The sequence below is a fragment of the Thunnus thynnus genome, chromosome 12, assembly GCF_963924715.1.
Source record: "Thunnus thynnus chromosome 12, fThuThy2.1, whole genome shotgun sequence".
Taxonomy (NCBI): Eukaryota; Metazoa; Chordata; class Actinopteri; order Scombriformes; family Scombridae; genus Thunnus; species Thunnus thynnus.
The window spans coordinates 8,614,744-8,640,730 of NC_089528.1; the positions used below are offsets into that span (position 1 = coordinate 8,614,744).

The 25,987-nt window shown below is 41.2% G+C and overlaps 2 protein-coding genes across 3 annotated transcripts; both read left to right on the forward strand.

The window, feature by feature from the left end:
- gad1b (glutamate decarboxylase 1b) lies at positions 1-15,760 on the forward strand. 2 transcript variants are annotated; one of them, XM_067605155.1, is made up of 17 exons: positions 1-272; positions 1,361-1,477; positions 3,459-3,515; positions 5,171-5,308; positions 5,977-6,219; positions 7,501-7,591; positions 11,182-11,294; positions 11,447-11,562; positions 11,889-11,968; positions 12,096-12,150; positions 12,251-12,367; positions 12,465-12,529; positions 12,630-12,708; positions 12,871-13,020; positions 13,134-13,241; positions 13,535-13,624; positions 13,777-15,760. In XM_067605155.1, exons 2-17 carry the CDS (start codon positions 1,402-1,404, stop codon positions 13,948-13,950), a joined length of 1,752 nt encoding a protein of 583 aa, XP_067461256.1. In that variant the 5' UTR covers positions 1-272; positions 1,361-1,401; the 3' UTR covers positions 13,951-15,760. The 2 variants fall into 2 exon arrangements, with proteins under 2 accessions (XP_067461256.1, XP_067461257.1); XM_067605156.1 differs by lacking the exon at positions 3,459-3,515.
- A 3,563-nt stretch (positions 15,761-19,323) lies between these two features.
- On the forward strand, positions 19,324-25,985 carry gorasp2 (golgi reassembly stacking protein 2). Its single transcript, XM_067605159.1, has 10 exons — positions 19,324-19,510; positions 20,503-20,583; positions 20,704-20,907; positions 20,997-21,083; positions 21,174-21,304; positions 22,437-22,569; positions 22,869-22,989; positions 23,162-23,269; positions 23,845-23,973; positions 24,423-25,985. Exons 1-10 carry the CDS (start codon positions 19,448-19,450, stop codon positions 24,701-24,703), a joined length of 1,338 nt encoding a protein of 445 aa, XP_067461260.1. The 5' UTR covers positions 19,324-19,447; the 3' UTR covers positions 24,704-25,985.
- The last annotated feature ends 2 nt before the right edge of the window (positions 25,986-25,987 follow it).

Sequence of the window (25,987 nt, forward strand, 5' to 3'; positions counted from 1 at the left end):
TTCATTAGTCGTCACAGGGAGGCAAGGCTGTGACTCATGCTTGCGTGAAGAGACCAATAGGCAGCCGAAGCCTGAGATATAAATAACGCATAAAAAATATTCTTGAGGGAGAAAGGGTCACTTGCGCGCCGCTGGATTGGATTTTATTAGTGCGCTCTGTTGGTATTCCGCCGTCGCCTCCACTGGACTGTTTCTTGTCGTGCCTTTGGGTGGTAATTTCAACATCTAGTTATAGTTTGTCTGGACTCGACAACCTGTGCGCCCGTGAGCCGGTAAGATGCTTCCTCCTTTCATTTCCACTGCGCCCTTGATATCGCGCGTAAATATAGACGGGCTTCATATTTCTTCACAGACAGACAAGTGATTGTTATAAGCTTGTCTTATTCATAGGTCATAACGGCGCGCAAGTTTGTTTTGGGGGGAAAAAAATCGTATTTTTGTTATAATTCATAGTGTCGTTTGAAAGTAATTAACCGCAGATGAGTGACAGAACGAAGTCATTAGTTGTCCGATCTGTTTCTTATACAGTGATGACATTGAGTGATGACGGTGTGGGATATGCTTGTTCAAAGCTCAACTTAATTGAAATGTCGATTGCTGAGTCAATAGGTAAATGACGTAGGTTATTTATGTGGACATCACAGTTGCATATTATCAATATTTGTTTTATAAATCAGCCTTGTTTCAAATGTTGAGGTGATTTTATCAGGTTTTTCTGACATTCATTCATTTAATTCCTCTTATATCTAATCTTAATTGTGGCAATCTGAGCCTTGACATTTTTTTTTAATCTTCATGTTTTATTTCTGAGAAAATATCAGCTGTTTTTGTGAGTGTTGAGGATAATCATGGACACAGAGCTCATAGATTGAGCTCTGGTGCCGCTCCGCCCGACACTGATATCTGAAGAAAATGATGATAATTTTGCTCCAACGAAGCAGAAATCTGTTTCATATGACAACAACTTTTAACAGTGTGTCTGTCCTTAACATTGTGTTCTGGATGTCAGATACAGTAATACTTAATGGCTAATTGAGTATAAGAAATATTGCCCACCATTTCCAAAATGAATGTATCTAAATACATGTTATCTCAACGAACATTTGTCCTGATGTGCGCTCTGTGCTTCCTGTGCAATACGCTCCAAATTGCGCGACTTGATCCATCGCCCACCCAGCTGTCCTTCGGGAATAAATGGTTCCTGGCGACGCACAGTGCAAAACATAATTTTCTGATCGCATCCAGGCCTACCAATTAAAATGATCAGAATGATTTCAAACACATATATATTTTAAAATGTTATTTGTTAAACTGGGATGACTTATAGCCTACTCCTAACCTTGGACCGTTTTGTTTGCAGTTGAATTATTTCCCAGTTGAAGATCAGATAACAGAGGACTGATGGCCACGTCTGAGCCGAGAGCCACCGGCGGGGACCAGGACCCCAACTCCGCCAATTTAAGACCTCCGTCCACAAGTAGGTCCTCACACTCCTCCCCTTGTTAATAACACCATGGTCCTCGATCGATCCTCGAGGGTAAATTCTCGTTAAGGCTCTCCGGAGCGCTCCGGCTGTGCTTACAGAGCAGCTCTCTGGAGCTGACAGGGACTCGGTGCCTTGCTCAGAGACACTTCTGCAGTGCGATGTATTGCCAACACGATTTCACCCCCAAACACCTCTCTGTCTGCCTCTCTGTCTCTCTCTCCCCTCCTTCCCTGTCTGATAAAAGCGAGTCTCGCCCGGGCCATTTGCTGTGTGGGCTCCGTCGTTAATCATTCCGGTTAAAAACAGAGCCATCACAGCTGCCTGTCGCTGTCTGGCGGATCAGCAGCGCGCACCGAGCAGTGGACCTGGCGCAGAAATAATGCGCCATTAAACCACTGATATGTATAACGATCCAAGAGCATTTTTCTCACAACATTTTTTTAAGAATAAATATGCATTTTAAAATCGAAAATGTATTCCTGATTTGAATATTTCCTCCTATTTTCTTTACTTACACCAGCGCTTTCGTTGTCTTGGTTTTAATCTTGATTTTTATAAATGTTTTTGACAAATTTCGCAAATTACTTGTAGCCATTTTAGTAGAATGATTTATTTCTCATAATTAATCTGATCTTGTTTTTCAGAATGTTTTAGGCCCTTACGGTTGTATGCTGTATTAATTACTCTTGGAGAAATATTTTGCTTGTATTTTTTTTTTTGAAAAGGTAGCTGAACCCAATGAATCATTTTAAGCCTTTGTCGCGTGCATCGACGCCATTAAAAGTGCACTTGAGCAGCCATCTGCAGTGCAACGCAGGGAAATAATTACAGGTTTTTGTCTTCAGCCAAATGTAAAAGGAAAAAAAGACTCCAGTTCCTGAGGGCCAGTGTACAATTCAGCTGCATATTTTCTATCTTTATATCAAATACAATATTCTGTCAATGAACACTTCCACCTGCCAAAATATTCTCAGACTTGTTTCAAATGTGAATTTGTATACAGAAAAAAAAGCCCATTAAAAATAAGATGTTTGTTTTGTCTGACTTGCTCGTATGCTGCTGCTGGATATGTTGCCATTATCTCTCTGCCACGCTCCATCTCACGCCCGGCGGCTTGTGGTGTCTGTGCGTGCGTGCGTTTGCGCTTGTGTGTGTGTGTGTGTGTGCTTTGGCCTCAGCACCTCGAGCTGTTCCTCTCGGAATGAAACTGCTTCAGTAAATTTAAATACTTGTTTTTGTTTTGAAAGTTTTCCATCAGGTGTACGCCGCCTCGCCCGTGGCTTTGCATTTTATTCCCTATGGCTTCTACTTCATCTCTGCTCACGCATGTCCAAGCTCGGGTGTGTGTGTGAAGCTGTGGGTGTGTATGCACGATCATGAGTGTATGTATGAGAGAGAGAGAGAGAGAGAGACGCGCTATACTATAAGTTTCTGCATCAAGCCTGCTATAGACTGCCCGGCCACAGACATTACCAGCTCGCTCCAGTCACATACTGTGTTTCACTCAATTAATTTCTGCCCTCCTCCGTGAGCTCATTTCACGGGTGTTAATTCCAGTCCGCCCCTTGGCTGGGTGTGTGTGAGCCGGCGTGGATCTGCCGCACGGGCCACTGTCGGTCCCAATTGATTGAACTTAAATCGGAAATGTTATAAGACTCATCCTCTCATGATCAGTGTGTGTTGTTGCAAATAAAAAAAAGTGGGTTAATTCTTGATCAACAAAGGCACAACAACCACCATGTTAAGTTAAACTATGCTTTGTTCAATGCTTTAAAATGCATGAACATACCAGAACACCCTTCACTAATACACCCCCCTCTATCTAAGAGTCACACACCCGGCCAGGTGCGGTGCGCATCACGCTTCCACTGTGCTCACTGTGCTTCCACCAGCTTATATATCCATCATCCGTCCATTCTCGTTGTGTCCGCGGCCTTCACTTCAAAAACTCAAACGTTCAATTCTGTTTTAGCCTACGAATATGCGTGGATGCACGGATGCACACGGAAACTGGGGATGAAGATTTGTGGTAAGTTTATTTTTCTGGGTGGAGGGGGAGGGAGGGCGCATAAATCGTCACATGCACGTCACTCCCACAATTTTGACATCTTGTCATTTGAGAAGAGCCAGATTTTGACATGTAATAATGTTCCTATTGGGGCTGTGCTGTGCAGTTTTGTCTCTGTATTTCATTGAAGTGTTAACCATAGGGTCGCTGTTTTTTCCCCCTACCCATTTCGGGGCCTTCTGAAATAGGCCATGATAAAGGCTGTTAGAGCAGGGCCATCCACGACTGTCACAGCGTGTTTCCATCTTCTAAAGGTCAGTGGACATTAGCCTGTAGGTCTGATGATGAGAGCCCCCCTGACCGCCCCTGAACCCCCCCGTGTCTTTTCCATTTCTCCAGCAAGAGAGAAAATCATCCAGACATGTCTGGAAATCAGGTTATACAGCACAGAATGTCTCTTAGAAAATAACCTGTAACAAATAAAGTAATTTATTTGCAATTCAGATATTTCTTGAGTCATATTTATGTGAATGGCAATTAGTGTAGCCTTACTGTCAGTCTCACTAATAGCCTCTTGAATCTAGAGTGGAGAAAAGCGGATATGACGTTGCAATGAAGGCGTGTTTATTTCGCCATCATTTGAAAGAATTTGTTTCTTTCAGGGATTTAAATTTGTGGATAAGTTTTTCTTGCAGCTATGCAGAGATAAATGAACGCCATGTAGATATAATCCATCCAAACCGGATGCTATTGGCCTGTTTGTTATAGCAAAAATCAATTAAGACCAAAGGATCGAATTAGTTTGATATAACCTATATTCTGTGAATGAGAAATTGACCAGTGGATTTATATTGGTCTAAATGACATTTTAATGGACTTAGAGCTTGATATATTTCTATGTGGATGCTATGGAAGTTAGAGGCTCTCAAATATTGATTATGAATATGTCACTGAAGATTTAATGAGCACCACATTTTTTTCCACTGAAAAATATGAGATAGCTTAATTTATATGCTTACAGATAACAAGGCTGTGTGACTTAAGGTGTTTTGCGCACAATTAGGCCCGCACATTATGGGCCTGCGATAACGTTGGAAGCGGGTGAATCATGGAGTTCAAAAACACACAGGACTATATTGGAGAAGTAGACTGCTGGAGGGCTCTGTGCATCCGTCATTAACCCCTCCTTACAGGGGGGTGTGTATTTATTGGCTGTATGGGTTGTCACCGCGGGGCTGTCCTGCCAGTCTGTGAGGACAAGAGGGACTGGGTGCTTCCTGACCCGGGGTGTGCTTGTGATGTCACAACACAGGGTGGGGTGGCCACCAAACACACACACACACACACACACACACACACACACACACACACACACACACTGGTGGTCCCCCTTCCTTGTGTGTGTGTAGGGCCTATATAGGCTTGGCCTCCACCAGAAAGGCATTCGTGATGAAAGAATTCAGTTTGTTTGTTGGAACTGATTTTAGAGATATTTTTGAAACGCTGCCTTACCACATAACTACATAGACGCTGATTACCTGGACATCTATTTTTCTCTCTTTCTTTTTATTTATTTATTTATTTTAATTTTTGTTTTGGTCGTTTTTTTTTTCTCTGTGTGTGCGGGATGGAGATGTTTGGTGATAACTGCTGCCCTCCGCCGTGTAACACCCTAGGGTTCCTGCAGAAGAACAACAGTCTGGAGGAGAAGGGGAGGCTCGCGGGCCAGAAGAACCTGCTCTCGTGCGACAACAGCGACAGGGACGCGCGCTTCCGCCGCACCGAGACCGACTTCTCCAACCTGTTCGCCAGAGGTGAGGACATTAGCCGCTATTCCACTAAACCCAGCTACGTCAAAATTACGTATTACTCAAACATTTACAAGCTTTAGCAGAGCTGTACGTTATGGTCACATTACTTCATATTAAATGTTGACGTCTTTGTTCTGATTAAATTGTTACAGGCCTCAAAGAAAACCAACACTCGACTTGTTTTTATTATTGCTATTTCTTTCTTCTTACATTTCTTTGCTTGATAAATAGCTGTGTGAACGTTAGCCTATACATCCAATAAAAGTCAACTTTATTAGCACGTCAACTAAAGTTAGCCTTAATAAGGCCAGTATGCTATCAGGGTTGGGGGTTTGATAGTGACACATATTTGTTGGTTTGGGCTATTTTGCAACATCTTCCCTTGAAAATCAGAACAGAAACTTGTTACACCATATTTTGCTTTAATAAATGAGGCTTAATGTTACTTCTGTGGGATGTTCTCACTCAACAATGGTTATTCATTGCTAGGAGAAGGTACAATTATGAATTAAAGCCCTCTTTAAAAAAATGTGACTCACTGATGATGTTAGGTTGGGTCATACGGTTGGTTTATGTGAAAATTATTACATTTTCCTGTCATTTTTAGATTCGAGAAGGAGGCTTATGTAACCAAAGGCCCACTATTTAAACCCGTATACGTCCTTCTTTAGACTTGCTGCCAGCCAAAAATGGAGAAGAACCGACCCTGCAGTTTTTGTTGGAGGTGGTCGACATCCTCACTAACTACGTCAAGAAGACTTTCGACCGCTCCACCAAGGTGCTGGACTTCCACCACCCTCACCAGCTCCTGGAGGGCATGGAGGGCTTCAACCTGGAGCTGTCCGACCAGCCCGAGTCCCTGGAGCAGATCCTGGTGGACTGCAGGGACACGCTCAAATATGGCGTCCGGACAGGTAGGCCAAGCACACCTTCAACATAAAGATGTAGCCTAGAATCTGGAAAAAATAAAAAGAAAGAAAGAAAAATCTCGGGGTCACCTAGGATGAGTTAGGAATATGATTTAGAAAGCTGACTTGATTTGTGGTCTTTTGAATAATTCATAATAAATATCAAAATGACAGTGAAACGTGTGAGGATAAAATGCAATGAACCATTTACTCTTTAGTATAGATGTAGCCTAACCGTGACTCCAAATATGATTATTATATCTCCAATACTATTCCTATAATAACTTAAGCGCTGATGTTTTGCTGTATTTTTTGTACCATAATGTATCTTCAAAAAAAAGCGTCCACTTTGTCACTTCGACGTAAATTAATACCAACATTTTTCCAAGCCTACACAGAGGTGAATTCAATACAAACCATTTAAGAAGGTGTTTTGTCAGATAGTGTACAGCCTGTCGCGATGACTGCGTTGTTTATTGTCCCCTGGTAATTCCGTTGACATCCTCCTTTTCTCTCCCCTCGACTTATTAAAGCAAGTGTCGCCTGAGGGGATCCTAACACGGGCTGTTTCAAGCTGTTAAAAACGACAACGCTCAAACTGTCCCGTGGGTTTTATAAATCACACAGTTTCCCACTGTGTCTACAACTCAGCCCTGTTTTTCATACGGATACGTGGTGTTTGTACCAAAAAAAAAAAAAAAAATTTTTAAAAAAAAGAACGTCAATGAATTTTGTGAGGAGCTGTCCGCGGTGCTGAAACATACAGCGGCTCTTTGCTTTCTGTCCCCTTTCTGTTATCAGCACTGTCAGTTTGTTTAAAGTAACCACAATAAAAAACAGATTTTTTTTTCTTATTTGATATTTTATTTTAGAATTAATTACTATGTAAGCCATATACTGCCACATTATCATGGTTTTTATATGCATTTGGGCTCCATTGACGGTGACTGTGTGTGCAAGCACCTTAGACTCTAAATAGATGTCATATAGCCTTGTTACCAACGTAATTATGGCACACTGAACATTGTTATGTCAGATCCCTTAGGTTTCATGGTTGAGCAGGGAAATACAATATGAAATCTGAATGAACGTGAACACTGAAGTGAAGAATAGGTTCTTATATTTTGTTTTGTGTATTATTTTCACAGTCAGAGCTTCAGAACGTCCTCAGGACAATTCAAACATACCAGTGGCTGAACTTATTGTTTTCTCTTGTGATGCATGATTCCTGTCCTAGAGGCAGCAAAGTCACATGAACGCCATTTAGTCTGTATGTTTCTCTCTCAGGTCACCCACGCTTCTTCAACCAGTTGTCTTCTGGTCTGGACATCATCGGTCTGGCCGGAGAGTGGCTTACTTCCACTGCTAACACCAACATGTAAGTCATATGCTGCTATCTTTGCTTGTGTGCTTGTGCATGACACATTATCTATACAGGGGAAACACCTCTACATGTCATGAAAGCATGATAGACACTTCCTGTTTGTAGGCCACTGGAAATAACCCCCAGTCATTATCATATGGAGGCATGGTGGGAGTGCTTATGGAGTTCCCCTCAGCTCACTCTACCAACACTCAAAGCAGCCTCTGAGGGCAGTTATATAAAGTGTTTGGTTTGTCCTGTAGAGACTGTGTATTGACAGACTGTAGGCTGCCACTGTGCTGTACTGTATATCGCAGTCAGCTCAGCCCCAGGGGTGGTTAGATTGCATATTGATCTCAGGTCACAGTTACATGGTGGTCCTGTCTGATAAAGGGCATGAACCACATCAACATCACACACACTCTCAACACAGACACACACATGTACACACACACACATTGTAAATAAGCTGTAACTCTGTAACATGATCGTTGGAATAGAATGAGAAACATCACACTAATACGACTGTACAATGTCAGAATAAAGAATAAACATGCACATCTTTGCTGAAAGAAAACCAACCAGCTTCACATTTCCAGCTTTGTCAATTCTTTCTCAGAGGATTAAATCTGTCATTTTAAGATGTTTCCTCAAAATTAATCATTGATACAGCTATGCACTATGGAAATTTACAAATCATATTTTAATGCCAATTCACAGCATAACAGTATTAAGATTGGCTTTAAGGTCTAAACAGAGAAAATGTACAACACTTTTATGTAGGGCTGCAACTACTGATTATTTTTTTAATCAATTAGCCTGGAAATTATTTTCTTGATTAATTGTTTCGTCTATAAAATGTCAGAAAATAAAGAAAAATGCCCATCACAGTTTCCTAAATCCTGAGGTGACATAATCAAATTTACTCAATTTCAATCACATAAAACAAAAAAATAAGAAAATCACAATCAAGAAGCTATTTGGCCTTTTGACTTGAAAAAATATGTTAATGATTAATCGATTATTATGTTTATTTACAGTTACTTTTCTGTCAACTGACTAACAGATTAATCAACAAATTGTTTCTGCTGTATTTTTATATATACAAGGTAAAAATCAAGACATGACAACAAAAATGACATGATTGAGTTACAAAAAGAAGGCTGGAAAATTGACACAATTACAACAGCAATTGAACACAGATTCAAAAGCAGAATCAGTCCCTAAAATTTTCATAGTCCAAACTGACATGTAGCTGCAAAGACAGCAGGACCTGCACAAAGATAAATAGTGGGTAGAGGACAATACACTCCACTCCATAATCACAAATTGAGCGTTCCCTATTCTCTAACTATTGTGTCCTCTATCTTTTTTCCATGGCTGGCTCCTAAATGAAAGATCAATGTAAGGACAATAAACCAAAAGCCCAAGGAAAATTGAGACACTTAATATACACAATTTCTCAAAACATTAGCTCAGGAAACCACCCCCTCTTAGGAAAAACTTTCCCATCTCATCTCCTGGTTGGAAGAATGCCCCAAGAGACAGGGCTATTGAATTCATACACTCGCACACACGCTCCTGCACACTTTCGTAATGACACAGACACACACCAGTCCTCACACACACACATACACACACCAGCTCTGGCTGTCCCAGATACAGCAGCTAGGGTTTCCAGTCCATTGACTGCAGGCTCATTGTGAGCTGGTCTTAGCAGATAGGCCAGCTGGGCCCCACACTGACACACAATGTCCTACGGCTGCACAGAGAACCCTGTCACACTGTGGAAACTGGCTGCTGCAGCTCCCTGTGGAGCGCTCATTCTGGCTCTATTGTCCCTGTGGATACAGACTGACTCAGTGGTGCTTTGGGGGGGCTGAGAGGAGAGTGTGGTTGGGGGGTCAGAGGGTTAGTCGCATAGAGACTCACATACACACACATTCAAACACACATTGAGTGCCCTTGATGACGATAATAAGGGCATTTAGGGGCTGTCCCTGGAGACAGGCAGGTGACTGAGGGGTAATTTTCACCCTGAAAAGACCAATGATTGGCTCTGATTGTGATAATGATCACCATTATTGTCATTACAGCTTGAAATGACTCACGGAGAGAAGGAGAATTTTAAAAAGGTGCACTGGTTCTGTCCCTTGTCTGCTGTGGCTGGAATATATTTTAAGAGAAAATGAAAATGAGACATCCAGGATATTAAATTTTTGTGTGCACCTTTATTCCAATATTTCAAAGAAACACTGTAAATCAGGCCAGTGAGGGGCTACACAGTGAGACATTTTGTCTTCTTTGTAATGCCATCCTTTGTTGCGGCTGTTCATAATGCTGCCATAGCCGAAACCCAGCAGTCATAATCTGGGCTGGTCTATCAACTGCAAGCTAATGTTCCAATCAAATCCATTCCATGGGCTAGATCTCACCAGGGATAATTACACAAGAAATGTGTCTCTTTGTCCTCTTTTTTTGTCATCCTTTTGTTTTTCATTCCATTTCTCTTTGTCCTTTACCATGTCTTCCCTTCCTGTTCTTTACTGCTTATATTTTAGGCACTTCTTTTTGCTTTGTTATCCTTTCTCTTTTCTCTGCACTTCCCTCCCTCTTCTTCCATACCACCCCCTCCTCTTTATTGTTGTCCCCTGTCAGTTTCCTTTAGTGTATTGTTTCCCTACAGCCCCCTCTTCTCACAGCCTGTATCTCTCCTCCTCCTTACCTAAACTATGAAACGCTTCAATCCCGATTTAGATACCTACTTGTGAAGAAAACAAAGAGTAATCGAAGAGGAGAGGCGATGTTATAGATGGTAATGGTGGTGGTTGATAGAAGTGGAGGAGAGTTGTGTAACTGGCCTCATTAGAAACAGGATAAACAAGGATCAGTCCTAAGGGTGTGTGTAGGAGGCGGTGAGATGGGCTGTCAGTTAGCAAAGAAAGCAAAAGCGTTCGGCTTTCTGTGACACATTTAACCTACTTCAGCCTCTTCAGGAGTTTCGTCCCTGTCATTTGGTCTCTTGTTAGATAAAGGAGGGGTCAGACACACAGCCAGAGTGTTTTAAAAGATGTTTTCTGTCTCAATTTTTTGGCGATTCTTTATGTGTTTTGACGATGTTGTCTTTTCTTTTTCTTTCATTTAATGAAAAGGTGAAATGAATAACCATAGTTTCTTCTTCAATTTCTGAATTTCATGATCAACACACGCCGTTATCTTTCTCAAACACACATTCAAGTTCTCTCAGCCATCAAATCAGCCCCATTCAGCCCCGCCACTGAGATTGGCAGGATTGACAGATAGCCATCACAGCTTTGTGTGCTTTAATTAAACCACTGAGTGATTTTAGAAGGCATTTGAATATGAATGTTTGCTGCCTGACTCCTATCAGACACTTTTTAATTAACCCAGTCAGCACAAGCTCCAGTTTGTGCTCTGTGGATGGAATTATAGTAGAGCTGATGAAAAACCAATTGGTCTGTGTGTGTGTTTTAGATATTCTGCAGGTGCAAGAATCAAACTGTCTTTTCTTCTTTTTTTGTTACAATGATGCTGAATGACATGCTGACGTACTGTATTTATAATCTTTTTGATATGATTGACAGGTTCACCTATGAGATCGCTCCAGTGTTTGTTTTGATGGAGCAGCTGACTCTGAAGAAAATGAGAGAGATGATTGGCTGGCCTGGTGGAGAGGGAGATGGCCTCTTCTCACCAGGTTAGTTTATAATGAGAAGTATCCATAATATACAAGTAAAGTGTGTGTTATCCATATTGGATAGTAACAAATTATTATTACATAACTAATAACACTACATCTGTGTGCATACCGCAATCCAGGGTGCTGATGTGTGTGTTTCTGCTCAACAGGGGGCGCTATCTCCAACATGTACAGTGTGATGATCGCACGTTACAAATATTTCCCTGAGGTCAAGACCAAGGGCATGTCTGCCGCTCCCCGCCTTGTCCTTTTCACATCTGAACATGTATGTGACCGTGAACACATGCACATACACACCATTTTAGATATTCTAATAAAGGAGGTGCTATGCTTCACTGGCTGTAGATTGAGGCCATTGACCAAGTCCAGTAATAATCAGTAGGTCTGTTTGAATCAGGGCAATGGCTATTTTTATGGAGTCTTTTTGATTTTATTACATCTACTTCTGTCTATAAAGACTTGAACAGTTGAAAACATGACAGCAAGCTGAAGCCAAAGTAGCAGCTATTTCACAAAAGCTCCATTCTCTTTGAATTTATTACTTATTTCTTATTCATTTCTATAATGTTTACCTAATGTGTGTCCCTACAGAGCCACTACTCCATAAAGAAGGCTGGAGCCGCTCTGGGCTTTGGTACTGATAATGTGATTCTGCTAAGCACAGATGAGAGGTAGGAGATTCATTGTAGGAATGTAAAGCCACAGTCAATACAGTAAATGTTAAAATACTGTATGTTAATATTATATTAGAAGATATTATAAGTATGAGACATGATTTCCTGCTTCACACTCTTTCAGGGGGAGAGTAATTCCTGCAGATCTGGAGGCAAAGATAATTGACGCTAAACAGAAGGTAAGTGTATTTTTTACATTTCCCTTTTCTTTTATTTGCTTTGTTTTGTCTCTTACTGTGTTTTCAGTATCTCTAAGTGTCATGTGTGTTGATTCTGCAGGGTTACGTGCCGTTGTTTGTGAACGCCACAGGTGGCTCAACTGTCTATGGTGCGTTCGATCCAATTAATGAGATTGCTGACATCTGTGAGAAGTACAACTTGTGGCTCCACGTTGATGTGAGTAGTTCACATGGTATTTTGTTAGTAGTAGCAGTAGTAATACTGCGTCCTTGCCTGTGTACCTTTCTGTGACAGTGCAGTCTTGTCTCCTCAGGGAGCGTGGGGTGGTGGACTGCTGATGTCCAGGAAGCATCGCCATAAGCTTAATGGAATTGAGAGGTAAGTACATGAGAACAGACGGATGGCTCTGTGTTATTATTTAAAGGAAATGTTTGGTGAAACGACACCTGCGTTTTGACACATATATTGAACTTTGCAGGGCCAACTCCGTCACATGGAACCCTCACAAGATGATGGGCGTGCCTCTACAGTGCTCTGCAATCCTGGTCAGAGAGAAGGTACAGTACACACTTTTTAAAAAGACAGGAGTCAAATCTATCAATACATACATCACATGTCCATAATCATCTAACTTTTCATAGTACCAGCAGTCTGTGAAAGTTCTACATATTGCTAACATTCATAGATTAACAGTGTATGTACTCTATGTGTATCTGTAGGGAATCCTGGCAGGCTGTAACTCCATGTGTGCCGGCTACCTGTTCCAACCAGACAAACAGTACGACGTCACCTACGACACTGGGGACAAAGCCATCCAGTGTGGCCGTCATGTCGACATCTTTAAGTTCTGGCTCATGTGGAAGGCCAAGGTAAAACAGATACAGACAGATTCACACATACATGTCGTTCTTTAAGTTGTTCAAGCCAATAGGAAATGTCATGGTTTTATCACAACACTTGTACCGACTCTTCTTCCCTGCAGGGCACCATTGGGTTTGAGCAGCACATTGACAAGTGCTTGGATCTGTCTCAGTACCTGTACAACAAGATCAAGAACAGGGAGGGATATCAGATGGTGTTTGATGGAGTGGTGAGCCTCTCTAATTTTCTACTCTGTCAATGTTGATATTATCTTCATCTTTTTGGTTTCATAAGCTGTATTGGCATGATAGAAAACAATCTTACAAGCATACTGTATGTGCATACCACATCTAAAATGCATCACTCTTTTTCGTGTTAACTAACTGACAAAAAACAAATGTACAGACTGTTAGTTTAAATGATCTGTCACAATATTTCCCTTGCTTGCTTTCCTTTGCCTCCATCCTTCTTTCCTTTCATTTTGTGCGTGTGTGTATAAACTGTGTTTATTTGTCTCTGCAGCCCCAGCACACCAACGTTTGCTTCTGGTACGTCCCACCCAGCCTGAGAGGCATGCCAGATGGTGATGAGCGGAGAGAAAAACTCCACAGGGTAAGACACCACTTAGTCTATCAATTTCAGACATTTCCGCCCATCAGCTTTCATATTTATCCTTCCTTTTTATTAATTCCACCTATGAGCGTTATTCAGGCTCCCTTTCCAAAATGCAAAGGCTCTGATTTGTCATTTCTTCACTCCACCAGGTGGCACCAAAGATCAAGGCCATGATGATGGAGTCAGGCTCCACCATGGTGGGCTACCAGCCTCAGGGTAATAAAGTCAACTTCTTCCGTATGGTCATCTCCAACCCCGCGGCCACCCAGTCTGACATCGACTTCCTCATTGATGAGATTGAGAGGCTGGGTAATGACCTGTAGACCTCTCAGCCATCGCTGCTCTTCAGAGCTGCACTTATGCTCTTTTATCTATTGTATTTTTAAGGCAAATGCCAATGAGGTGAAACATTCACAGTGCTGCAGACAGAGTCATGAAAGGACACGTTTTCTATCTGGTCTACCTTCGCCTGCAGCATTCTGACTGTTCCCCCAACTGAAGAGAAACTAGCAATGAGAGAGACTTCAAGTTTTCTTACTTGTTCTGTCCCACATTGTTCCTCCTCTAGACAAAATATATAGAAGTATCTGAAGGCTCCAGGTACAACAACCACACTCTAATGTATGTGTGTGCTGTGAAATCTCGTAATGTGTGTGTGTAATCTAGTTTCTTGTCCGATGTAGTTTGTCTCTCAGTGTCTGCCTGTCTGTGCCTGAATGTGTGTGTGAGAATGTGATCAAACACTGAAAGGGAGAAAAAGCACAGATCAAAATATAACAAAGTATCATGAAATTATTCCTCTGTATCATACGTTTACTACACAAAATTGAATCACTGGTGCTTTCGGCTGTACATACAGTATATTTAATCTCAGTGCACCGACCTATTTGTCCTAAAGCAGTGTCCAATTCCCCGAAGCAGTGTGTGTGCAGGTGTGCATGTGGCACACTGAGTGTACCCTGTCATGTATTTTAGGCTAGCACTGTGTTAAAAATAAGCTTATTATGACCTAATGTGCACACCGTAGATACCAAGTGTGTAAAACTGAGAGGATTTAGATGAGCAACTGATTTACAGTCTGCAAATATTTTCCCTCGTAGAGGTTTTAAGATTAAGATTTAAAATGTCTACAGCTATCCCAAGTCTGTGACGACTTTGAACTAGTAAAACGCTGGCTCGTTGTCTGTTTCATGCAATCATGTTATACCCATATGTGTTTATAACATAGTTCAAATACTAATATTTGATTATATAAAAACAAATATTTATTGCATTTCCACTGTTTGCAGATTCAGGTATTTTACTGTAAATGTATCTTTATGTGTATTACATTGTAATACATTTGTAAATGTAATCACAGGAACTTGAGTAAGGTTTATTTTTAGTGATTTTGTCAGCCAAAGAAAGAGAACCGGGAACAGAGCAATCCATTGTCCTTCATATATAACTTCTTATAGATTATAGGTGTTTGTAAAATGTTACCTATTGAGCCTCGACTGCGATGCAATTTCTATAGTGTGTTTCTTTCTGTGATTGTGAGTCTCTTTGAATGAATGTTTTGAGATGATTTATTGGCCTTCTGATGAGATTAAGAATTAAGTCTATACACTCCTCTGGCAGTCATGCCGGTCTTTTATTTTAGCAAGAAGCACAAGGATGTGAGAATGTACTCTCCTCTAGAGACTGGGAAGAAAGGATTGTTGTATCCGTCTGAATCCTAATGCATTTACTGTAATATAGTATATTAATTGTAATACATATTACCTGTATTCTCAGTGTGATGGGAGCTCAATGGAATATCTTGTATAAAGAGTTCCTGTTTGTGTCTTTGCACAATGTTGACCTTTCTTTCTTCCATTGTAAATGGATGTGTACTATGGCAGTATATAAGAGTTATGTTATAAATAAAGTATTTATGGTAACTAGGGACCACTATGTGAATGGCACAATTGCATAAATCATATTTAAGGTAATCTGTGTGCTGTATGTGGCCAATGACTCCTGTACGTGACCAGTCTGGATTTTGATGAAGCCAGCTGTAAGGGAATGTTTCCCAGGAGGTTTTCAGTCGGCACTTTAACAGAATCATACCATCTCTAAAAAGATCTTTAATAAAGTCTATTAAAGGGAAAACTGAGTCTGACTTATTGAAACAGCAATCTCTCTCTGTTGCGGCTGATATTTCTGTCTATGCTGCATCCCACTCAGTTCTTACACACACACATGAACACACATTATTGCCTCTGCCTAATCATCCTGGAGAAGGCTTTGTTTGGCCCCCAGCTGTGTGTCGGATTGGCTGTTCTCCAGCGTGAAACTCTCCTCTCCAATCAGCTCCCCTCTCTCCTTTGTGCTCCTCTCCTAAGCTCATCTCCTCACCTCTTTTCTCTCTCCTTCCCTTCATTTTTGCTCTTTTCCCTCCTGGCATTTGCTCGTCCCTTGCTTTCCTCTTTTTTTCATAGTTTCCCTTCCTCTGTTCTCTTCTTGCATTCATCCACCTAGGACTATATTATGATTCAGCTTCACTGCACCACTCATGAAAGAAAGGCATTGTTTAGGCATAAAAATATCAAAAGGAGGGGTGATTGTGGATTGAAGCATCCTCAGTGTTCATCTCGTCTCATCATGAGATGAACACTGAGGATGTGATGTACTGCCAACGCCCTCTGGTGGTGACTGTCTGCCTGCACAATCCTCCATATGAAAATATGCATTTGTGAAAAAGAATAGCTTGAAAAAGGCTTTACATCATAAACCCATTAATGATTATGATTACATTTTACATTATGCATTGATATCAAATATTAAATCAGCTGGGGGGTTTTTTTAATAGGAGAAAGAGAATCAACACAAATAGAGAGGGCATCATTCTCCTGGCAGAATCAAAAATGTTTTAAGAGTTTCTCACAGAGATGGAAGTTAAATGCTCATGAACAAAATCAACTACAACATGTTTATCTTGCAGGAGGCATGAGACAAGAAGTAACATCATCTCTGTGACAGTAAACAGGGTTCATGTGGTGCTAATGTGGAGTAAAATATGTGCTAATAACATTAAAATAAATGCAAATAATTGTTATCTGTCATGGTCTCATTTGTTTACTGTAATATATGGAGGTGCTCACAAATCATATGACAATGCTACATTGATGTTTAAAAATGATATATGTGTCACCTGCAGAAACAGATCTTGATCAGCTTCACATTACAGTGGAAAGCATTTGTAAGGCCAAAATTAAGAGTCCTGTCTTTGTATTCTTCAGTGCATCGAGACGACATTATGGTATGTAAACATTATTGATTGTAATTGCTCATTAGCCATGAGGGAAGTGTTTCCATTCAAGAGCTGCCAATAGGAGCTAATACGATAAGCTAACAATCATCACTGAGGCAATGACAAGTCCACTGCTGCAGGGCTGCAAGATGTAAAAACCGATACGCACTCTAACAACAAATGTAACAGATGTCAGATATATGAATCTAAGCACTGAGTTAACAGAGTATAAATAATATATTGTATGTTGAAAATTTAAAACACATGCATCCTTCATGGCAAAGAGCAGCTGGATTTTTCAAAAGCGTTGCCCTCTGACCCATATAGACCAGAGAGTGAAAGGTCTGCATTATACACTGCTATTCAATAACACACTAGAAAAGAAGCTTGAGGGATAAAAGATGACCTTTTATTCAGAGGGGTTGCAACTCACTGCATATTCTAGATAAATAAACCTTCCAGATATTATGCCATGAAAAGCCTGCAGAACCTGGACCCTGAGAAGCCGACATTTAAGGAATATAACAATAATATTCTAATCTAAGGTTTAGTTTTACATTGGAAAAATGACTGAATGTGCATTATTTTTTAGTATCCCTTCATCATTTTATTGATTTAGCTATTCTGGTATATGTGTGTGTAGCCACTGACCAATCTAGTGTGTAGTTACATGTGTGAGAGTGTAAGAAAGTTAAACTCTGAGTTCTTTGCCCTGCTGCTTCTGAAGCTGTGGGGGTTTTTAAGGTGAGAGAGGGGAGATAAAGTTTTTCCATTTTACAGAATGTTACTTTCCAGCTTTAATTAGGAAGTGATGCTACCAAACCAACAGAGCACGGAAATTGTTACTATGCACTTTATATAAGCATTGAGAGCTAATGTAGATGAGTCAGCATTAAATAAGGGTAGCTTTCTTAATTAAACGGATACAAGCAAAAACAAAGTACAGTACTGCCACACAGTGACTTCTTAAAGACAGGCAGGAAGTGATGAAACAGTGTAACTAAAAAAAGTTACTGATCATGTAGGAGTTATCTGTCAGTTTAACATATGTAGACCAAAGCAGGGGTGACTTTTCTGTATGTTGAATCCATTTCAGATTTACTTTTGTTGATAAAACCCTGAAATATTTTTTATTCCTCGACTTTAGTAAGTTGACCATTTTGAATTTGTGGCGGTGAAAATTGCATAATTATATGAATATATATATATTGTAGTGATTTATCATTTCAGTTGAGTAAAAGGTGAAAGGGGTCCTCTTATGAGTTACACTCCATAAAGTCCCTGGTGGACTGCTGGGGAGAAATGAACCACTGGATGGCTGTAAACTTCCTTCCACTCAGCAGGGAGAAAAATGTTTTGGTTGTGGGTGTTAAAGCCCAGAGACAGCTGGTCTGTGAGTATCTGGAATCCAGATCATCAAAAACAAGTGAACAGATTAAAAACATAAAAGTAATCATGGATGTCACACTTAGTTTTCGGGATCATATCAACGGCATCACCAAGATCATCTTTTACCAACTTAGAAATATCTCTAAAATCAGAGGCTTTCTTTCCCAGTCTGACTTAGAGAAACTCATGCATGCATTTGTCATGAGCAGAGTGTTTATGGGCCTTCCAACCAAAACAATCCATAGATTACAAGTTATCCAGAACTCAGCTAACCAAAAAAAATCAGACCAAATAAGTCCAGAAAACTTACCTGCTACCTGCTGTCTTCAGAATACAATTCAAAATTCTCCTCTTGGTGAACAAAGCACTTAATAGTCTGACTCCACAGTACACATCAGACATGGTATCAGTATACCATCCCAGCAGATCTCTCAGGTCACAAGGTGGAAATCTCCTCTATGTACCTACAGCATTTTCAAAGTCTAGTGAGATGGCATTCAGAATTTATGCACTTAAAGAATGGAACAGTTTGCCTGCTGATCTTAGACTTTCTCTGACACTTTGTCCTTTTAAAAGCAAATTAAAGACCTTCCTATTCAGTCAACCATTTTCTTAAATGAGCTTGCCTTATATGTACAGTATGTATGTTTGTATATATGTGCGTATGTAGGCAATCTGTGTAGGCCTATAGGCTATATGTTCATGTATGCATGGGTGTTTTTGTATATATGCACATTTTTTGCAGGTTTATTTTGTTTTTATGTAAAACACTTTGAACTGCCTTTGTATGAGATAGTTTTATACAAATAAAATTGGAATTGAATTCGAACTGAATTGAAAGCTGGAGAGTATCCACAAAAAAATCTTTCATTATATCAGTAAAAAAATATATAAATATTTAAGACATCATTTTTAAAAGGTATCTAAAACCTATGTATTTTTTTAGAAACGTTTTTGATTAACTCGACGTCTTTGAATTAATAAAAATACCGACTGGAAATTGAAACGCAAATTTCCTGCCACGTAACGGCGCATGCGCATCAGGCAGCTAGTCATTTGACGACGTGTACCCGGTGTGTACAAGTCTTCAGGTATCTCACCTCTGCTGGGAAACAAGCTGCCATTAAAATCTCGAAAAGCCTTAAAACAGCGAAACCATGGGAGGCTCGCAGAGTGTGGAGATACCGGGAGGAGGCTCTGAGGGCTACCACGTCCTCCGGGTGAGTTTTTAGCTTCCTTAGCCTGCTGTTAGCTGATAGCTGTTAGCTTAGCACCGGGTCAGAGGCGGAGGATCCCCGGCTCTGTGTGTGGACTAGAGGCCGGGGATGACAAGTAGGGCCTCTGTATGGATAACGCCAAAACCAAAACGTTGTCTGCTCTGGAGCCGTGGAAGTGTCACTTGTCGTTTCTTGTTGTATTTTCTGCTAAGTAACTAGTTTAATGTGCCTGCCGGAAGCTTCTGTTGGAGCGAGCTAAAGCTAAAGTAGCTGCACTGAATGACAGCTGCTGGGTTTGTTAATGCATGAATTATCGGCCATGTCCCTGTACAGAGTGCCTCTTCCCTTGTTTTGCAAAATCTCTGCAAAGTTAACAAGCTAATCCTTAACGGTGAACGCCAGATGTCATATTTTAAACTTCCAAACTAAGAAAAATCAGGCACATTAAGCGACAGTAGCTAGAAGCTCGATATGACAACAGTGCAGTTGTGCACCATAAAGGGGGTGGATCTATTTTATCCAATTTTTTAACCTAGTTTTTATTTCACTCCATTTTACTGTTACTGTCATTATAGCTACTAAATCAGTTTGATCACATTTCCATCACTTTTTTCCCCTTTTTTGTTGCGTTTACGGTCTACACTTGTTCTGTCTTATTATTGACTTGTCATTTATCTGTGAAGCACTTTGAAAGGTACTATATAAATAAACAGATTTTTCCCATCCTGCAAACTATAACCAATTTGACTGCGTGTTAATTAATGTACGTTTTGAAGTTACTACAGTTACTTGCCTGCAATGTAATTCACAACAAATCATATTCTGAGATGTTAGTATGACAAAAGTTGTTCCTTTGAAAGCCACTGAAGGCTTTGCTCTCTTGTGTGTTGGTCAGCTCAGGTCCAGTTGGTTCATGTTGACACTGTGAACTGCACCGAGCAACAGTGCTACTCGCTGTCCTGCAGCAGCTCACGTTGTCTCTCTTTTTTGTGCAGGTCCAGGAGAACTCGCCTGGACACCGGGCAGGACTGGAGCCTTTCTTTGACTTCATCGTTTCCATCAATAACACCAGACTGGTAAGTGAGGAGATCATGTGCGATTCAGACAGCGACTGTGTGTATCAGGACCAAATAAAGGTAATGAGGTGTATTTCATGGTTTCCTCTCACTACTCCTCTTCATTCTTGTTTTCCACAGAACAAGGACAATGACACGTTGAAGGACTTACTCAAAGCCAGTGTGGAGAAACCGGTCAAGATGCTGGTTTACTCCTCAAAGACCTTGGAGCTGCGGGAGTCCACAGTCACACCCAGCAACCTGTGGGGGGGTCAGGGCTTGCTTGGTGTCTCAATTCGTTTTTGCAGCTTCGAGGGAGCCAATGAGAATGTTTGGCATGTTCTGGTAGGTAGCCTCGAAGTCTCATCTGTACTGTATTGGCTCTGTTAAGTAGTTTGTTCACTCACTGTACACTCCATCTCTCTCTGTAACAGGAAGTGGAGCCTAATTCCCCAGCAGCCCTCGCCGGCTTGCGGCCGCACACTGACTACATCATCGGAGCTGACACTGTTATGAATGAGGTAGTTCATCAGCACTTTAGGTCCATGCCACTATCACTCCTGTGCATTTCCCACTTGATGATGATTGTGATTCTGTGACTTTATCTGCAGTCAGAGGACCTGTTCTCTCTGATAGAGAGCCACGAGGGGAAGGGCCTGAAGCTCTACGTGTACAACACAGACACTGACAACTGTAGAGAGGTGGTCATTACACCGAACAGCGCCTGGGGAGGAGAGGGCAGGTAATACTCACACTTTCACACACTTGCACCCTTCCTTAGACTTACAGGCATAAAATGAAATATGTAGAATTTTCAGAGTTGATGACCGTCCAACAGAAATATATGGATTATATCTCAGATTAGCCTGAGAATCAAACTAGATCTGACAATAAATCAGCAACTATTTTGATAATCAATAAATTGTCAAACATGCCAATACGCCAAATATTTTTGTTAGCTTTGTATTTTGTATAATGTATTCTGTGTGTTTTTTGCTTTGTACTGTTTGTTATTGTGCTGTTATGTGTTTTAATTGTGAGGGACTGCAGATGATAATTACCTTGAAGCTAAATCTGGTACAGTGCATCATTTATGTTCAAAACTATACACTGTCCCCATAAATACAGTACTGCTTATCTCTGTTTTTATATCATTGTAAACTAAGCAGTTTTGGATTTTGGACTGTAGGTTGAAAAAAAAAACAAGATATTTGAAAACATGACCTTGGGTTTTGGGAAACTGTGACGTGCATTTTTCAAAATATTTTTTGTCATTTTATAGACCAGACAAGTCATTTATTAATTGAGAAAACAACCACAAGATTAATTGATAATGAAAGCAGCCCTAAATAAGATTATTTAAAGTTAATGTTTTATTGGGGGGGTGTTTTGTTTTACTTTAATAAATGAGTATTCATCCCGCTGACATTGTTTTCAGTCAGCATGGAAGCTGTGGTTGCCAGCAGCATTTGCCTTAATGTTTACAATGATGATTGATGAAATATGCCAATATTAGTTAGAGTTATTTCTGTAAGTCGACTTACAACAACGTCCACTTCATTCATGCATTTTGGCATTTCCTGGTCATTTCTCTGTCACTATTCTTCATAGATGTATCTATTTTTCTGGCTCTGACACAGGTAGATCAAATCCCCATTCTTAATCCGCCCACAAAGCTCTGATTAGTCAATTCCAACTGGGCGAAACAGCCGTCAGTTAGAACAACACCAGGCCTGTTTTGAATAGCTGAAAAACTCAAAGATGTGGGTGGTAATTCAGAGGTCTGGAACCAGGCTAATCTCAATGTGTTTGAATGAAAAATTTTGAGGTTGTTGTTTGGATTCTCAACATTATTTTCTCCCATACCATTCCAGCCTGGGATGTGGGATTGGCTACGGATACCTCCACCGAATCCCTACCCGGCCCTTTGAGGAAGGGAAGAAGATCAGCTTCCCTGGAAACTCCCCCAGCGAGCCTGTCAGTCCGCTGAAGGATGGATTCACTGAGGTCAGGCCACACATACTTTTCATGATCCTTTACCACAGCTTGTGCTCTTTGAAATCATGCTCAAAACAACCGTTAAATATGAATGCAGGTCTTTCATTATCAGTTCTTTACCAGTCAGTGTGTAGTGAATGTGCATGACATTGCAAAGACTGAAGTTTTGTGTCCTGTAAAGTGTTTCTGCATTATGAGTAGGACAACAGTGCTCACTAGCGTTAACTGCACATGCAGATGAATGTGACCTTATCTTTGACAGCAACTTTTTCTCTACTTCCCTCTTCTTCTCTCTTTAACTCCTTCAGGTCCAGCTTTCAGCAGTAAGCCCTCCTCCTACTGCACCTGCTGTCCCTGGCCTTGAAGATTCACTGTCCGGCCTGTCAATCAGCACAGCCCCGCCCACCATGCCCAGTGAGCTCCAGACAGGTATTCCACCTCGATTTCTCTCTGTTTGCTCCCATACATATACAGTACTGCAACACAGTAAGCTCATTATGCGACTGTGCTGTCAGCGATTTAAAAAAACTGTGTAATAAATATTTGTATTGACTCCACATATTCTCATCTAATGTGTCTTTTCTGCCTCCCTCCCCTTCAGGTTTGCCCACAGTCCCTCTGCTCCCCTCCACTTCCAGCCCCTCCCTAAGCCCCCTCACTCCACTGAATCCTGCTACCACCACCTTCAACCCTGCCACCACGCTACCAGGTGGGTGATTTCTCAAACATTCAAAGCACAAGTCATTTATCTGTACTCCTGCTGTGTCAGAGAGTTTACAACACCATACATTTTTTTAAAAAAAAGCCCAGCAGAGGCATTACTGCTCTGTCTGTACAGATTTCTGAGGGTGTGTTCCTACCCAGGCAGAAAAAAAAGCATGATCTGCCTCAGCTGCATTAGCCAATAGTACATCTTAGGGTGTGTACACAATACACACTCTTTGTTTCCCTAAGGACAAGCCGTGACTATCAGTAAACAGTATTTATGCAAGATTTTCACTTCGCAGGAACTCCTCTATCACAGCCCGTGTGTTCCCATCAGCTCTCTCATGATACTTTCTCTGTTTTTATTGTCACTATTGTTTTCTAAAGGCTTTGGTTCTTGTAATGCAGGTTGTTTTTTTTTAACTCTCTAATTGTTGCATCCAGTGCTTTATTTTCATTAAACTCACTTTAATGTAATTTAATGTTTAAATATGGCACTGGCAGTTAAAAAAAAAAAAGAAAAGAAAAGAGTGAATAATAAGAGCTTGCTCTAATACGGTATCTTGTGTTTGCTTATAGGTCTGATGCCCCTCCCGGCTGGCTTACCCCCACTACCGAACCTTCCCAACCTCAACCTGCCACTCCCAGACCTCAGTGCCATGTCACTAGCAGGGACCAGCACCTTACCGCCTCCAGCAGGAATGACAGGTAAACAAATAGAATTACTTTCTGCATCAGTCACATACTGTATGCACGTACTCTATACCAGCAGTTCTCTCAAAGTTAAATCCAAGGGGTGCCAGATTTTTACCAGGACAGGAAAGTGGGGAAAAAACAACACAAACATGTTGGGTTTTGCAGACTTTCTTCTAATCTTTGCTTTAGCCACATTAGCAGTGTGGCTCTAGGGATAATAGTATGTCTATTAGTCGCTCATCTTCGGTCCAGACGCAGATATCTAAACAGATATAGGATGGATTGATGACATTTTGTACAGACATTCATGTTCCACTTGGGATGAACTGCAGTAAATCTGGTGATACGTTAATTTTTCTTTTAGCCCCCTCATCAGGTCTAATTCTACTTGTGATGACGGAGTAAACTGGCCACTCAACATATCTCTTGTTTTCTCATTCTTTTCCCCTCTCTCTCTCCAGGAGTCCCAAATCTTGCCTCCCTCCCTCCCCTCAACCTGCCAGGTCTGGCCCCGTTGCCCCCTCTGCCCACAATGCTTCCCTCCCAGCTGCCTCCACTCCTGCCTCAGGGAGTGGCCCCCATCCTGCCCACCTCCACCACCACCGCTGCCCCTCCAGCCTCGGTCACAGTCACAGCGGCGCCTGCAACCGAGCCTGCCGCCAACACCACAACACCCACGGAAGCCGCCTCCACGAACGCCACGGAAACACAAGCCCCCACGGAAACACTAACGTCGTCGTAACCTGGGAAAGAACGACCCGCTTGCCATCAAACCAAAACACACACACCTGGTTTCTCTTTCTACCCCATCTGTCTTTCTCTGTTATTTTTTTCTATTTATTTGGCCAAGAGGGACAGTCAGACAGCTGCACCAGTTCAGACATAGAGGTCGACATGTTCCAGGTATGGGTGAGGAGGCTTGTGTGGAGCAATGAAGGATGAATGGATATGAAGAATGGAGGACGGATGTAGACTGGTCTTACCAACATGTCTTTATTGCCAGATTGATATATTGCAGAGAAGCTGGTAGCATGGCAGCTCGCCTTAGCTACTGTATGAGGAGGACGAGGTCTACTCTTCGGTTTGTAGTACGCTTCGCACTTCTGCAGGTGCAACAAGGCAAAGAACTATCTTAGGATTTTCACCTTTCTGATGTGTCAATCCTCTCTGTTTCACATAACTTTTTTTTTTTATATAAACGGTGTATGTTTATAGGGCTGGACGATAAACCGAATTTACTCAATTACCCACACCATTAAGCTTGTATAAATAAAGTAAGAAAAGTTACAAATACAAATGACAACAAATGGACGTTTAACCAACCAATCAGCTCACAGTTCAGTCTAGGAGTTCTTTAACTGGTCACACTGGAATAAATCAGAACAAAGATGACAGAAGTGGGATAACACAGGAGAATAAATATCATGCACTGCTGTATTGGAAAGTAGTTGTTACACTCATTGTTATTAAGGTAAATATGAATTTATCATGCGATAGATTCTGGGTCATATCGTCCAGCCCTAATGTATAACCTCTTATTAGTTAGTTGACCCCTGACCAATAGATATATTTGATTGACATGTATTAATTTTTGTTGAATTTGCTGTATGAGTGTCCCCACCCAGTAAATGAATCTGCATTATTTTGCACCACCTTTTGAGTTTTGAAATGATTAGTTGTCTGTCCCCTCGTATGTCTTCACCTATATCCAGAACTCTACAGTTACCCGCCCGTCTCTACCACACAGACGGCAACAGCCTGGACGCCATGCCAGAAGGGACGGAGGTTTACAGTTACATGATCTACTCAGAAGGGTGTGTGCTTGCTGTCGGGTGATTAGTTGGTAGGGTGAAACATGGGTGCAGGTTTATTAAATACACAGTACGTCTCCTTCTGGCATGGCACGAAGTGAATTGGTAGGCAGAGTTGCAGTGATGCCGTACAGCCGCAAGATGTCGCTGTAAGAACTTACTGAAAACATCTCCAGTATGCACAGTGCGAGCAATAAAGCCAAATTAATTTTACG

What these genes read in the sequence shown, in the direction of transcription:
- gad1b (XM_067605155.1), top strand. Translation starts at nt 1,402, where the DNA reads ATGGCCACGTCTGAGCCGAGAGCCACCGGCGGGGACCAGGACCCCAAC. An exon ending in TCCACTGCTAACACCAACAT is followed by an intron (nt 7,592 to 11,181) that starts GTAAGTCATATG and finishes TATGATTGACAG; the next exon opens with GTTCACCTATGAGATCGCTC. An exon ending in CTGCTAAGCACAGATGAGAG is followed by an intron (nt 11,969 to 12,095) that starts GTAGGAGATTCA and finishes ACACTCTTTCAG; the next exon opens with GGGGAGAGTAATTCCTGCAG.
- gorasp2 (XM_067605159.1), top strand. Translation starts at nt 19,448, where the DNA reads ATGGGAGGCTCGCAGAGTGTGGAGATACCGGGAGGAGGCTCTGAGGGC. An exon ending in AGGGCTACCACGTCCTCCGG is followed by an intron (nt 19,511 to 20,502) that starts GTGAGTTTTTAG and finishes TTTTTTGTGCAG; the next exon opens with GTCCAGGAGAACTCGCCTGG. An exon ending in CCATCAATAACACCAGACTG is followed by an intron (nt 20,584 to 20,703) that starts GTAAGTGAGGAG and finishes TGTTTTCCACAG; the next exon opens with AACAAGGACAATGACACGTT.